General features: G+C 43.5%; 1 protein-coding gene across 1 annotated transcript in view; it reads left to right on the top strand.

The window, feature by feature from the left end:
* Nucleotides 1-7077: 7077 nt before the first annotated feature.
* Nucleotides 7078-15334, top strand: part of Sv2b (synaptic vesicle glycoprotein 2B) — a 72108-nt gene continuing 63851 nt past the window's right edge. Inside the window, exon 1 of the mRNA XM_051148732.1 lies at nt 7078-7661. Coding sequence (XP_051004689.1) covers nt 7211-7661 — 451 coding nt within the window. The 5' untranslated portion in view covers nt 7078-7210. The remainder of the gene's footprint in view (nt 7662-15334) is intronic.

The following is a 15334-nucleotide window of genomic DNA, read 5'->3' as shown; positions in this document are numbered from 1 at the left end:
CTGACCTATTTCCTGTCATTTTGGACTTGCTTATTTTGGTTATTTTATATAAATTGAACAAGATAATCTGTGGCCTTTTGTAACTAGCTGAATATCTGCCCAATCTATTGTATGTATCACTAATTTGATCCTTCTTAATGCTAGTTCATATTGTACAGCATAAACACATGACATTTCATTTACATACTCCTGGGCTCCTGGGCACTTGTATTAATCCTACTTTGGAGCTGATGTAGATGCTACTGCTGTGAACGTGTATGTACAAGTCTCTGTGTAAGCATATATCTTTATTTGTCTTGGGTAAACTTTTCGTGTTGGAATTGCTTGGGTTTTATTACATATATGTTCAATATTTTAAGAACCTGGCAAACTATTTTCCATGGTGGTCGAGCCATTTCTCACTCTCACCAGCAGTTTTTAATGGTTTTAGTTCATCACCTTATAGCCCACACATGCTGTCATCTGTCTGTTGATTACAGCTGCACTAGTGGGTGTGTAGTAGTGTCTCATTGTTACATTAAATAAGTTTTTGTTCAGTTTTACAGCGTTCAGTGTGACAGTGTGTGCTGACCCTCACCAAAAGAGAATCTCAGGTAAAGGATGCAGTGTTTACCAAATGTATTTGCTCTTGGAATCCCTTTTTTAAAAATCTCTTAAATGAATATGTTTAAGGTGTAATAGCATTCAAACTTCTGGGAGGAACTACATAATTTGAATACAGCATTGTTTTTAGCTTTGTTGTAAAACAATGTCTATGGCACAATGATTCTGAACTAAGTAGCTAGATGAGGCAATTACTGTAAGAGTTAAAGAAAGATGACAAGGAAATCAGGACTAGCAGGTTGGGAAACCAACAGTTTGCAATGAGTAGCTAAATGTCAGCTTGTTTTCTGTATTTGGTTCCATAGCCCAGGCCAGATGGGCTCAGATGGGGAGGGAGCTGAGCTCAAGGTGGAATCTTGGCTTCATTTTAATTCCCAATACTCAGGTAACAGTTATTATAAGATGAGATTTGTATTGTTACACCTGTGCATGCCAGGAGCTGTGCTGACTGAGGCTCACCAGTAGCTCACTGAGTCCTCATGGTGACTTTGTGCGAGGCTGCTATAATTATAACCATTAGTAGATGAGAAAACTGAGGCACCAAAAGGCTACTAGTAGCTTCTACACAGGTAGCAAGAAAGAGCAGAATCAGCATTTGATTCTGGGCTCCCCAGACACAAGGGTGCTTGAGATACACCCTACTACCATGCCAAAAGAGCAAATCTGTCCAGAAGATCCTTCTTTGTCCTAACTACAGAGAAATCACTGAGTTCTGGAAATGTCTGCAATCTAGCTTTGGTTGGCTGGAATCATCACTGCTCCAGCCTCCTAGGTGCTCATCTTTACGTCTACAGGGCACAGTCTATTCATTCCACACATGCATTCTGGCATCTCCCTGGTTTCATTGTCCCCCATGCCAGATTTTTGTTAAAGCCAGAACATACACTCCCACTAGTGAGGCCTCCCTTATCAGTTCTGCACACCCTCTCAACTCATTTTCACCATCTTTATTGGCTCCTGATATTCAGACAAAATTCTCGCCTCTGAGCAAACGCTGAGTTTGGCTTTGCTTTCCACTCCCATCAACCGCCTACACATCCCCATGTGGATCCTCTGCTGTAGACTGGTTCGCTTCTCACCACTGTCCTAAAGGAAGAGCTAGTCTCACTTCCAAGTGCCACCCTCCAGGTACCTTCCTTGTGGTGCCCAAGTTTTCCCGAGCCCTCTCTGCCTTTGGATGTCTCCCTACCTCTGGGTTGCTTTCTCAGCCAGTCCCAAGCTACAATGGCCCTCTCGCCTCTGAATTCCCTTGGAGAACCTGCTCACTACCACTTGGGTCATTTGTCTGGCTTCTCCATGCCCCGTCTTGTTCTCTGAAAAAAAATTGTGATAATTATGGGACTGTCTCATAGGGTTCGTATGCTGGTTAAAAGATGTAAAACACATGATAAGCTTAGTCCAGTATCTGGCCCGAAGCTATTAAGTCAAATGCTCAATATATGAAAAATAGCATAATTAATAATTAAGACTGTAAATTAGTTATGTTTCTCATGGCTGTGGCAAAGTGCCTGCCAAAAACAGGGAAGGAAGGGTTATTTTGGTTTACAATTTGAAGTTGCTGTGCATCATAGTGGTGACGGTATGACAGTGAGAATATGAGACAGTTGGTCACATTGAAGCTGTCCTTGGAGAGAGCATCTGATGTTTTATTCTGTCTGGGACTCCAGCACATGAAATCTGACTTGAAACACCCTTAGACATTCCTCGAGATAGCTTTCCTAAGAGATTGCAAAGTCAGTCAAGTTGACAATGAAGATTAACCAGGGTGTAAGTTTCGTCACCGAGTGATGATCTTTATGGTTTTTAATTTTACTTTTCCATAATGGCTCAGTCTCTTAAGAATGGGGCTGAGTTGTGACCATTTACACAAGGCCTTGTGCTCCAAAGATCCTGGGAAATGCATGGTGGAAGTGGGGAGAAAAAACTCAGTTGTGGAAGTAGGATCCGCTCTCTATCTATCAAGATTAGTTCTGCTGCAGCTGTGCGTAGGGCCTTGACCCACCTCTTTGGATTCCAGTTTCTTTCTCTCTGTACAACCCCCAACATTCGGCTTGAATCCAGCTTCTCACTCATTCCCTGGTACTGATTCTCTGTGTTCATGAGGGCACATCCTTTCATCCTCCCTGTCCTTCACCTTTCCACCCACGACACAGATAATCATGGTCCATTCTTGGTCCTGAGCATAGGTGAGGCATCATGGGAAGTGGCCACTTTAGTCCTTAGCCAATGGTTGTTCCTGTGGGTGTCTTTTCCCCTGCTGTTTAGTTGATGAACCTGTTGACTGTCCTTTCAAAGAGTTAGAGTATTATAGCTTTTTGTGGATCCAATCAAAGAGGTGACTCTCAGTTCTGGAGACTCTTAGAAGTCCTAAATCAAGGAGTCTCACAACTGTTGGTAGCCTTGAGCCTGCAGCAACTTGTACATAACACTATCCCTGAATGTCTTCATCATCTTCCCTCTATGCACTTCTGTCTTCTTGTCTCCACATCCAGATTTGCCTTTTTCATAAGGTCACAGTTACTTAAGGCTCATCCTAACGCAGTATTTTATCACTTCTGTAAAACCATGGTGTGTGTGTGTGTGCATGCGTGTGTGTGTGTGTGTCTATGGAGGAATGCTGAGGCTATAAACAGTCATTGGGTATCTTTCTCTCCTACTTTCCCCCACTTATTTTGTTGAAATAGGATCTCTCACTAAAACTGGAGCTCACATGGCATTTTATATTTCGGCTAGGCTAGAGGCCAGCAAATCCAAGAAGCCTCCTTTTTTCCTGCCACCCAAGTGCTTCCTGGGCATCTGAACTCAGGTTTTCATGCTGGCACATTAAGCACCAACCCACCAATTGGCTTCTACACTCTCAGGCTCTATCCTTCATGAGGGTCAGAGTTCAATTTGTCTTTTGTGAAAGAACCAATTTAACCCACAATATTGCAAATGTTGTGTTCTCTAGAAAATGTTCTGCTGTAAAAAATTAACAACTTGTCATTTCTCAAATGAGATAGATTTCAAGAGATACTAAAAAACAACAACAACAACAACAACAAAACAAAACAAAACAAAACAAAAACCACTTGACGACAGGGAAGCCCCTTTGCTTCCCTGCACTTGACATTCCAGCCGTTCTTTAGCCGGATCGGGTGAGTGGGGTTATTTTTTCACAAAGACCTGTTTTTTTTTTCCCACAGAGAAAGGCTCAGAATCTTTACCCAAAGTGGTATTTCCCACATATGCTTTCGGAATTGAAAATCTTCCCTTTCTGGCTCGTGACATTTTTGTGGGGCCTCCAGAATAGAAATAACCCAGCAGACCTCAGGCAGTCGGCATACCTTCCCCATGTGACAGCATGCTGCCAATGCCCCCACTGTTTATGTGTGATTTATTATCCTCCCAGGGTTCCTAAATGTAGGCAATAAAAACTGATATAGAATATTAATATGACACGATCCAGGCCAGCCTGGTCCAATTGACGTTTGTTTACTGGAGATGGTGATAATTCTGCCAGAGTAGAGTGAGAATCATTCTGTTAAGCATTTCTTTTAGCTTCTTTAGCGCTGTTGATCCAAGTCTGCTGGGTTGATAGTGGTGCTGATGAAAAAACGGTTTTCCCAGGCCTGATTTTCACCCTGAAGTTAAGTGTCTTTGGGAGACAGAGCCAGGATCCCATTCCTAATGAATCACCTGGGTGGTTCTCACGCACACTTTGCATTTGAGGACCAGTGTTTTTTATCGTCCTCCTATGAGACAAGGCATTGTATCATTTGAGTTACATGATTCCCAGAGGCAGAGACTGTCCAAGGTTGAAGGCAGGGAGAGCCGGGTGCCAGGTGTGGGGCAGAGAGCTCAGAGATGGGCTGTGGGCAGGGGAGGAGTCCAGCAGCTGTGGCAAGGGCAGGTGTGTGTATTCTTTTGTGAAGTGACATCTGCTGAACAAGAGGAAGGACAGTGGGTTCCAGGAGTGGTGGGGGGGGCCTAGTAAGTAAAGGTTGATGGCTATAAATTTGTCATCAGGTGGTCTGAACTAATGAATGGTTTTCTATCAGTCAGAAAATCTGGCTCCCAGAGGACATCGCTGTTGGGATAGGGTCCAATTATAAGTGAGTATTTATCATGTGTATCTTTCTGGGTCTGAGTTAACTCACTCAGGATGATCATTTCTAGGGATTGGGATAGATGCTAGGACTTCCTATTGGGGCTCCAGGTGAGAGAGGTATGGGGGAATGGGAAAATGGAAGGACACAGAGGGTCTAGAAACCCTACAAGAAGACCATTAGTGCTGGCAGATCTGGACCTAGGGGCCTCTGCTTAAACTACTGTACCAACCACGGACAATGCATGCAGTAAACCTAGACTCCCTATTCCAATCTAGCTAATGGACAGTACATTCTTTGCAGTTATGTGAAGAGCAGGGACTGATTCTGACATGAACTCTGGTGCCCCCTACTTGACTATTTCATCTTGGTGGGGAGGCCTGGTGACACTCAGAGGAAGAGTAAGCGGGCTACCAGGATGAGACCTGATAGGCTGTGATCATATGGTGGGGGAGGAGGTCCCCTTCTGTCACAGCCCTAGGGGAGAGGAATAGGGTAAAAGAAGAAGGGAAAGAGGGAACAGGAAGGTACAAGTGAGGGAGTAACAGTTGAGATGTAATCTAAACAAATTATTTACATAAAAAATTTTTTAAAAAAAGAAAAGAAAAACTGGCTCCTCAGCTGGAGTAGAGAAGTGCTGAGGGAGGAGCTTAGCCCATACTGCTGAGGGCCTGTTTAATGAGATGGGGCCTTGAGGCTACTTGGGGAGCTGTGTGAAAACCCAGATTTCTGATATCCAATTGGCTCCCTGAGAGCTCTGGAGACTGTATTTTCAAAGTCCGCATGTGATCTAATGTGTCAATCACCCAGGACAGCATTAAGACATGGCTCACGAAGAGCTGTGGACTTTGCAGAGAGTCTTAGCTTTGTGACAACCTTGCTTCTGTTATTAACCTACTCTGAACCACCCTTGATTTACCCATTAGATGAGATGCTCCTTTCTGCTCACCCAACTCTTTCCTCCTTTCCCCTGTCTCCCTTTCTTTCCTTACTTTACCATGCCTTCTCTGGGTCTCAGCGTGTAGCTTATTTTTAGTCACATTTGGATACATGGTAAGCATCAATCAGTGATGGTCCATGCCCTGGGAGACTTGAGATTCTCAACCTTCCTAGTGCTGTGACCCTTAAATACAGTTCTCCATGTTGTAGTGACCCCAAACCATTATTTTCATTGCTACTTCATTACTTTTATGACTCATAATGTAAATATGAGTGTTTTCTGATGGTCTTAGGCAACCTTAGTGAAAGGGTCATTTGACCCTAAAGGGGGCATGACCTACAAGTTGGAAACTGCTTGTTTGGAAGGTAATTCGGGCAAGGCATCTACCTACCCCTTGGGTATTGAACTCAACAGAGGGAAGCAGTGGTTAGACATGAGAGTTATAAGATAGTGCCTTGGCCTTAGACAATGCTGGTTCCTGGTTTTCCAGAACTAGGAGAATAATATTGCCTGAAATATATTGACCTGCAGGCTGGTATTTGGTATAAAATCGTATGTATTAAGTACTATTGCCTTTGCTTTACATGTGAGAGCAGGAAGACATGGAAAGAGGCATGTAAGTTCCTGCCTGTCATGCATCAGAAAATCTGGGAGATGCAGCTTGGGGTCTGTTCTTAGCCATTTGAGCCAAGTACAAGGTCGTAGTGGCCCTTGAACCTCCATGCTGGGCCTTAGAGAAAGTTATTTGGGATAGTTCTGTGCTCCACATTTATAGATGTAAGCTGATACAGCTACTTTATAGTGAAGGTGGAAAATCATACATTTACAGAATAGAAATTGACCCCTAGGATACTTTTACTGTTGCCAAAAGCTTGGCAAGTTCAAAGGAAACCCAGAACACAAAGTTGCTTTTGTACGGAAAATTCCTTGACCAGTTCCTATTGCATTCCTGTGGAAGATCTGATCTTTGACCTTCGCTTGGCTCTTTAGAACTTAAAGGACTTCTCTGCCCATAGTTTCTATGCCTCACTGATTCAATACTCATCTAGTTTGTGTGGATTCAAATGTCTAACCAAAATCTACCTCACTTTACACATGAAGTATGGGTATTAATAAATATAATGATTTAGTTCAGAGGTCATGTCAGAACCTCAGCCATTTGTAACTATTTTCTTTCCTGTCCTACTCACAGGGCACACTCTTCAGTAGAAGGACAAACACCATAGCCAGTGAGCTGCCAAGCGCCGCCCCCATCTTGTCAAAGAGAGCAGCCGGACCCAATTTTCGTCAGCACCTCCCAGCACAAGCCTCTGGGTCACAGAAGAAGAGGCCAGAGTTTTACACTTTCCAAAGACATTGAACACACGCTGAGTGTGAAAGGCTACTTAGGTTGTCTTTGTTAGAATCTGGTTAGTTTGAGAAACAAACGGAAGAGGTGCAACATTCACTGAAGAAGTCACACGGACATACTCCCAGTTTCAACCATATAATAGATGATGGTTATTGGAACAGCCCGAACATTTACCGCGGAGCAAGAGATATAGCTTGAGAGGCTACCAGACAATCCAAGAACCAAGGAATGGATGACTACAGATACCGGGACAACTATGAGGGCTATGCCGCTAGTGATGGCTACTACCGGGGCAATGAGCCAAACCAGGAAGAAGATGCTCAGAGTGATGTTACAGAAGGCCATGATGAGGAGGATGAGATCTATGAGGGCGAGTACCAGGGCATCCCTCATCCAGATGATGTCAAATCTAAGCAGCCTAAGATGGCACCCTCCAGAGCAGATGGCCTTCGGGGCCAGGCAGACCTGATGGCTGAGCGGATGGAAGATGAGGAGGAGTTGGCTCACCAATATGAAACCATCATTGATGAATGTGGCCATGGGCGCTTCCAATGGACCCTCTTTTTTGTCTTGGGTTTGGCATTGATGGCTGATGGGGTGGAAGTGTTTGTGGTGAGCTTTGCTCTGCCCAGTGCAGAGAAAGACATGTGTCTGTCCAGTTCCAAGAAAGGAATGCTTGGTAAGTAGAAACTTCCAAAGGTCTTTTTCCTTGTGACATTTCTATATGCAAGTAAAGGAGAATATATACAAATATACTTACATATATATGTATATATACATTTATATAAAATACATACAAATATTCTTACTTATATATAGTCACTTTGCCATTAAGATGATATTGTATATTGGAAATTAATTTATGAATTTATTAACTCAAACTTACATAGCTAGTGTCAGAGCTTGCTTTCCTATTCCAGTCTGTTTGATTCTTAGCTCTTTCTTTGATCCTCAAATCTTGTTTTCTTGAATGGCAAATTATTCTCCTACTAAACCATCTTCCGTATCCAAGTAATAGTAACAATACATTTTGGAAGAAGTAAATCAGAGGTCTCTTCCATCATTCCTTCTTTACATGTCTTCCCGGAATCCGGTGGCATCTGCTCCCAGTTTCTCTTGTACTAAGAGTTAGTGGCTGAGTGCCCATGTGCCTTGGATAACTGATGGGCTTGATTGTACCCGCAGGGATCCTGTAGGCAGTTGGGAACCATGTTGTGTAGCACAGATGGATTGGGAAGGATAGACGACCAGCTTGCAAGTCAGTTAGCAGACCAGCACTGTCAGATCCAAGCTTCAGCCATCAGCGCTCCAGGCAGAGAGGATTTTGTGAAGATATAGAGGGGATGGGCATAACTGGTGTGGAATAGAAGAGATTCATCATAATATAGCCAAGGGCTTATCTTGGTTCCCCAAATGTTCTGAAAAACATTTAGTGTCCATATAGAGCCCAAGAAACATGCAGCTGTTGAGGACTTGTCATGAGCCAGTTTCTCATTCAAGATAAAGAATATTTATGACTCCCAGGATTTCAACATCTGTCCAGCCATCAAACTCATTAATTCAACAAATAGGTATGTATTGCTGGTCTACAGTATGCTGGTACCTGTGATATGGTCCTGGAGAGAAAATAGCTCTTGTTTCTTAACTCCAGGGAAAAGCACTAGGCTATGTGACTTGAGATCTTGATTTTGGAGGAGGAGTTAGCAAACATTTCTGAACAGATTGAGATAGTAATCATTTTTGAAGCCCAGATGGCCTCTGTCACAACTATCCAAATCCACTGCTGTGACCGAAATCGTCTGGAGACAATCTGTAACAAATGGGTGCAGTTGTGTTTCAGTGAAAGCGAGGCTGAACTCAGGACGTGGAAGCAGGAGGACCGTGAACTTGAGGGCAGCCTGTGATGTTTAGTGAGAACATCACAAAATCGGGGCCTGGACTGTAGTAAAAGGCTTATATAGAGCTATAGGAAGAATTGTTACCAGTGAAATAAAACAACAGCAACAAAATGTCCAAAACTAGCCAAACAAAAGAAGCTGTCTCTGGGCCATTGAAACTGTCTTGCACACTTATGTTTAGCAATAATGCCACTTAAAATGATTAGAACTCCATCCAGCATGACAAGGAAAATCAAAGGACACTGAGTATATATGCACAGAAGCAATTCTTTGAAAAGCATGCGTGCCATTCAGCTTTTAAAAGCCAGCCACATTTTAGTGACATGTGTGAGTCCTACATGTGTGCATACACACTATCCAACCTTAAATGTTGAATACTAGATTTTAAAATTTTATTTATTTTTACTTTTATGCACATTGGTGTTTTGCTTGCATATTATGTCTGTGTGGGGGTGTCAGATTCCCTGGAACTGGAGTTACGGACAGTTGTGAGCTGCCGTGTGGGTGCTGGGAATTGAACCTGAGTCTTCTGGAAAAGCAGCCAGTGCCCTTAACTGCTGACCCATCTCTCCAGCCCAGAATAGCAGATTTCTTTTCCCCAAAAAGGCACATGAAAGAACAGAATTTCCAATTGAAACCAATCCACCCTTAACTGACTTTAGCATTTCTAAGTCACCAGCTTGTTCTGTGTTTTTCCCAAGTGAAACCAGAGTCCCTGTTTAGTCTGGCAATGTCAACAATGGTTTCATGCCTATCAGTCTCTCTGGCACTGTGGTGCCCAGAAACCTCATTAGCAGAACTGCAGTATTGTGGCAGCTCCAGCTTTTCCCAGGGCACATGCTGGGCAGGAGCCTAGGGAATGTGTTTATGATCTGGAGAGCCCACACTGGTGCAGTTCTGCCCCGTGTTTACCAAGAAGGTGCTATGACGCAAACACATAGATGCTGTGCAGAGATTCCCACCTTGGGTGCTCAGGAGACATGTTGTGTGGTTTAAAAAAAAAAAAAAAAAACGAACCTAAATGGATCCAGGGAGGTGGGTAATTGAGGGGCTCAGAGACACTTTGGATATTGGCCACATGTAGAAATAGATTCAGAGAGCTGTATCTAAGCCCACAGAGATAGTTAAGTGGCAAGTGGGGCATGGTGGCAGGACTGTCCAACTTTGAAGCATTTGAAGAAGTTCACTCTTCTGTGCCATCCTGCTTTGGTCTTAATCATGGGCTGTGGAAAAGAAGCCAAGCCCCGTGCAGGCTACGCCATGTGCGATCATGCTACAGTGGATAATAGCTTGAGCACTGGAGTTTGACCTTGAAAGTTTGGCAGCCAGCTATGTTATCATCAGTCAATGACCCTAGGAAAGTTCCAACTCCTGCGACTCATTTTTCCCCAGCAATACGTAAGGACAAGGACACTTCTGTTGTGGGGACTGAGATAACACGAGCAGAGGAACAGTCTGGATGCTTCCTATACAACTCAGCCCCCTTCTTTGTGTCATGGCACCTTCCTGCCAGCATTTGCATGGATTCTGATCGAGCTGATATAATGAATGGGGGCAGCCTGGATGTCAGGGCCAAGCTGCTTGGATTTGAAGTATCACTGCTGACTCTGAGTGAGACAGTCTCAGAAAAACCTCAGCTGTTCTGCTCTGTGCCAGGGGTTCCCTCGCCTGTAAAATGTGGATTATGGTGATGCCTGTTCAGTAGGATTTCTGTGGAGATGGATTGAATTCCACCGTACTGGATTTAATGTAGTTCATAGGGATGACTTATTGCCTGTAGGAGCTCAAGATGTCTTTATAGCATTTGATTGAAGTTATTACTATCGTTAACCTGATTGCTTGGGAGTGATGAGCCACCCACACTCAGGGCCAGATCTGCTCCAATGACTTTGCACATGTCCTTCAGCCAAGACAATGCCTTGTAGACTCTTAAGGTCAAGCTGCTTGACCTTAGCTGACAAGAGGCCTTTGCATTCCAGCATTAATCCCGAGCATTCTCTCTCCTGTTTCCATTGTTTTAAAAAGAAATTCTCTTAAGTGAAACCTCAAGTTTGACTCTCAGTTACTGGTCTAAGAAGAAAGTAACACAGAGAACAACGCAGGTCTAACTCCCAGATCATTTTATTTTCTTCCTGGAAAGAAACGAATCAGTTCAGAAAAATTAAAGAGGCCTCCTCGGTATCTTGGTTGTTTCTCTTGAGCATTGTGTTTTAGCGATCCCTTCATGTACAAATGCCTCACTGGGCAGAAAATAGGCTCAAGAACATATTGTTAGCAGCAAAGGCTCAGCCATGCTTCTACCCAGTGGTGGTCACCTTCAAGACAAGTAGAATGTACCCACTAGTTAATTAAGCACCTCCTTCATTCTTTGATTGTCTATTTCTTCCATCTATGTGTGTGTACACACATGTGTGTGTTGCACATACATGTGCATGCCCATGCTTTAGGAGGCTCCAAGTGGATGTGAGGTATCTTCCTTGATTTCTCTCCACTTTATCTATTGAAGCAGGGCCTCTTGTTAAACCTTGGTGCTCACCAGTTCTGGCTTGTCTTGCGGCCCAACTTGCCCTGGCAATCTCCTGTCTCTGCCTCCCTAGCACTGGGATTGCAGGGGGTTGCATGGCTGCCCAGCCTTTATATGCTTTCTGGGGGACCCATCTCAAGTCTGCATGCTTGTTCGACAAAGACTTTATCTGCTGAGCCACTGGCTCATTACTTCTTTTGAAAACAGAGGCTGGAGAGATGACTCAGTGTGTAGGAGTTCCTGCTGAACCCACGTTCGGTTCCCAGCATCTAGCGGGCAGCTCACTCTCCTCTGCACCTCCAGTTCCAGGGGATCTGACACCCCTTTCTGGGATTTCTGAGCACCAAGAATACAGGTGGCGCATTTATATACACACAGTCACAATACATATAAAAGGAAAACAATAAACCTCTTAAAGGTTTATGAAAGGGTTTTGGCAATTGCCGTTCATTGAACCTAAGTGCTTGAACACCTTAAGTGTGTGTTCCATTCTGAGTTCCATCCCCAGTGCCTTCCTTTCTTCTATTAAAAAAAAATTTTTTTTTAATGTTTTGGTAGTAGCTCAGGCATATAGCTCAGGCTAGCCTGCAAATTGCCGTATAGCCAAGGATGGCTTTGAATCTCTGGTCCTTCTGCCTTTACCTCACGAGCACTGAGAGTATAGGCTTGTGTCTTCATGCTTCACATTTGATCCAGTTTTAACAGAAAGTATTTGATTTTTAATTCTGTGTGTGTGAATAAGCATGCCCACATGAGAGTGCCACCCTGAAGACGGAGTTCCATGTGGCCATGAGTTGCCCAATTTAAGTTTTGGGAACTGAAATGTAGTCCTATGGAAGAACACCAAATACTCTTATCCACAGACCTATCCCTCCACCCCCCCCCCTCCATTCACTTAACAAATAATTGTTGAGCATCAGTACGTGCTTTTTGCATCTCTGGTTGATAGAAATACAAGACAGATCAAGTAGTAACATTCAGAGAGTTCTAGTCTCACAACAGAAGTTGAGATCATATGTGAAATATAGACCAACAGTACAGTACAATGCAGAGCAGTGCAATATTCATTGGTGTCACTTTTCTCAGCTAGGGAAGAAACAAAGGCAGTGTGAGCAAACGAGTCTCAGGAAGGGACAATTTGGACCAAGGGGCCTTGTTTTTCCTGGCATTGCTCAGCTCTGGCATGGGTCTGTGACCCTGGCCTGATCTGAACATTATGAATTCTGGTGACTGATGAGTGGAACTCAGCAATCCCTTTCTCTCTCCATTTTCACACTGTAGTATATATTTGTGTGAAGGTCACATGACAGCTTGTGGGAGTCAGTTTCCTTCCTCCACCATATAGGTCCTGGGGACTGAACCCAGGCCATTAGGATTGGTGGTGGCACGTGCCTCTACTACTGAGCCAGCTGACTGGCCCTTTTCTACCTTTGACTCTTTCTTCTCTTTCATTTTTATTTTAACTTTCTTCTAGGTGATACTTGTGCCTTTTTTTTGATATATTAGGAAAAACAGAAACACCCTCTAGTATAATATTGTAACTCTTGCTACTAGGAAAGTTGACACGGGCGTATGGATAGCCTGAATAATTTAATCTCACAATAGAAGATAAAAACATTATTGAGGATACAGCTCAGTGTTATTATGCTTGCTTAAAACATAAAAGACCCTGGGTTCAGGCCCTAGTACCACTGTAAATAAATAAATAATAAACAAACAAACAAATAAATAAAATTGCCTAAAGCAATGGCTTTCATAGTAGAAAGTTCTAGACTTCCTGGTGTGATGAAACATTGATTTACTTCTTTCAGATGATATCAAGTGATTCTTAGTTAAGGTGACACTTAACATGGACGACATAAAAGACAAACCACTAGCATCCTTTTTGTGGGGGCTTGATGTGATACCTGCTCCTTACCTTATAAATAGGGTACCTTCCAGCTTTATGCCTATCAAAAGAAAGAGAGCCATGCTTGCCTGCAAAGGTCTGTTAGTGAATATTTCACTGCATGTTAGTTTTTCTTGCTATAGTGGAAAGTCCAACCAAGGGCATCCCATGCTTCAGCTAGTATTTTGATCCTAAGAGGGAACCCCTGGGACTTGGAGGCTGTCCTGACTCTGGAGAGGACATAGAACAATGTCAAATGAAGTTAATCCACTGGCATAAGTTGTGAGCTTAATTATCATGGTATCTCAGAAATGAATTGATCACTCTGATTTCATAAAAATTTATTTTATGATCATTTTATATACAAATGATTGCCGAGTGTCAGGGCAGAACATTTGATGTATGAGCCTCTTTTTTTTTTTTTTTTTTTTCCTTCCTAAGCTTTAAAATCAGCATTCCAGTTAGTAACGGGAGAGGAGTCCCAGGTCCAAAGACCTGGCACAAAGCGCGCCCTCCAGCATCTACCATAGCTTGTTTTTATGCGTTCCTTTGTGTGCTCAATTTACTTGGTTCAGCTGCTCTTGCTTACCTCACGCAGACCACAGGATTGCTTAGCTAAAGGCTCTCCTGCTGATCACCACGTGTGGTAATGACAGTTTGATTCCACAGGCAATGGAAACCTGTGCGGTGGTAAAAGGGCTTGCAAGACTAGGCGGATGCTGAGCCTGGGTGGCGGCTGTGGCTGACCCCTAGCACCCACCCAAGAAACTGTAAAGGAATACAGACCTGGGGCGGGGAGATGGCTCAGTTGGTAATGTGCCTGCTGCATAAACATGAAGATCTGAGTTTGCATTCCTAGACACTGTAAAAAGTTGGAGGTGGTGGCCTATAATTGTAACCCTGTCACTGGAGGAGTGTGGTGGCCGAGACAGGTCGATCCCTGTTGTCCGTCCTCCAGCCAGCCATCTAGCCAAGTCAATGAACTTGAGGTTCAGTGAGAGAATTTGTCTTTAAAAAAAAAAAAAAGTGTGGAGAGCAATGGAGGAAAGGCAGTTAATATCTGCCTCTGGCTTCCACACACATATGTCCGTGCACATGCACACACTTACTTTGACAAGTACATTCACTAAACACATGTGCACATTTGCCCACGCAAATATGAATACACCTATACTAGCAAGTATACTATACACGTAGCATATATCACCCTCTCTCTCTCACACACAAACTTAAACACGTACTTAGAATACATACATGCACACATGCACACACGTATATGCCCATGCGTGCATACACACACACACACACACACACACACACACACACACACACACACTGCATATTGGGTTCTAGGGTAGCCTCCCTGGCTTTGATTGGAGTCCCTACTGGTGAGATATGAGTGTGGAGTGGCTTTGTTGGGCCCTCAGGGGTAAAGAAGATGACAATTGTAGAGATGCCAAGGCCTGTGCTCTGTGGTATGAAAGATGGCATGATTCCCAGGAGGCCTTCCTTCTAGTGTTTTCCTTGATAGTTTGTTTATCTACTATCTGGGCCAGACTGATAAGATGGATATGCATCTGAATCATGCTCAGTGCTTTACAGATTTTCAACAGTTTTCCTGCTTTCTCTCATTTTATCTTTCAATGACCCAGGGAGGTGAGCAGAGTATGAACTCCCCGTTCCCCAGATGAGGGAAGTGTTGCTTGGAGACCTTAAGTGATGAATGCTAGGACCCACTCCCTAATGATGTCCTCTGGCCCTGTGCTCCTTTCATTGCTATTCATCTCCACGTGGGTTACTTTCTGCTAATGAGGTTGGAAGGTTGATTTTTATCATGTACAGATTTCTTCCTGGGATGCCAAAGAAATGGAAGCTAAAGATGCAGTGATTTCCCAGAGCCTGTACACTCTCTGTTAGCTTTCTTCTAATTTAAAAGTAAATTATAATAATTACACCACCATGATCTGGAACTGTAATTTGATAGGCTCTCTCCTTGCATCAATTCTACACGAATATCAGATCTATGGCATCTGTAACCCTTA

This window comes from Acomys russatus, chromosome 7, assembly GCF_903995435.1.
Source record: "Acomys russatus chromosome 7, mAcoRus1.1, whole genome shotgun sequence".
Classification (NCBI taxonomy): domain Eukaryota; kingdom Metazoa; phylum Chordata; class Mammalia; order Rodentia; family Muridae; genus Acomys; species Acomys russatus.
Note: the sequence above shows the minus strand (reverse complement) of the source record. Positions and strands in the feature narration are given on the sequence as shown.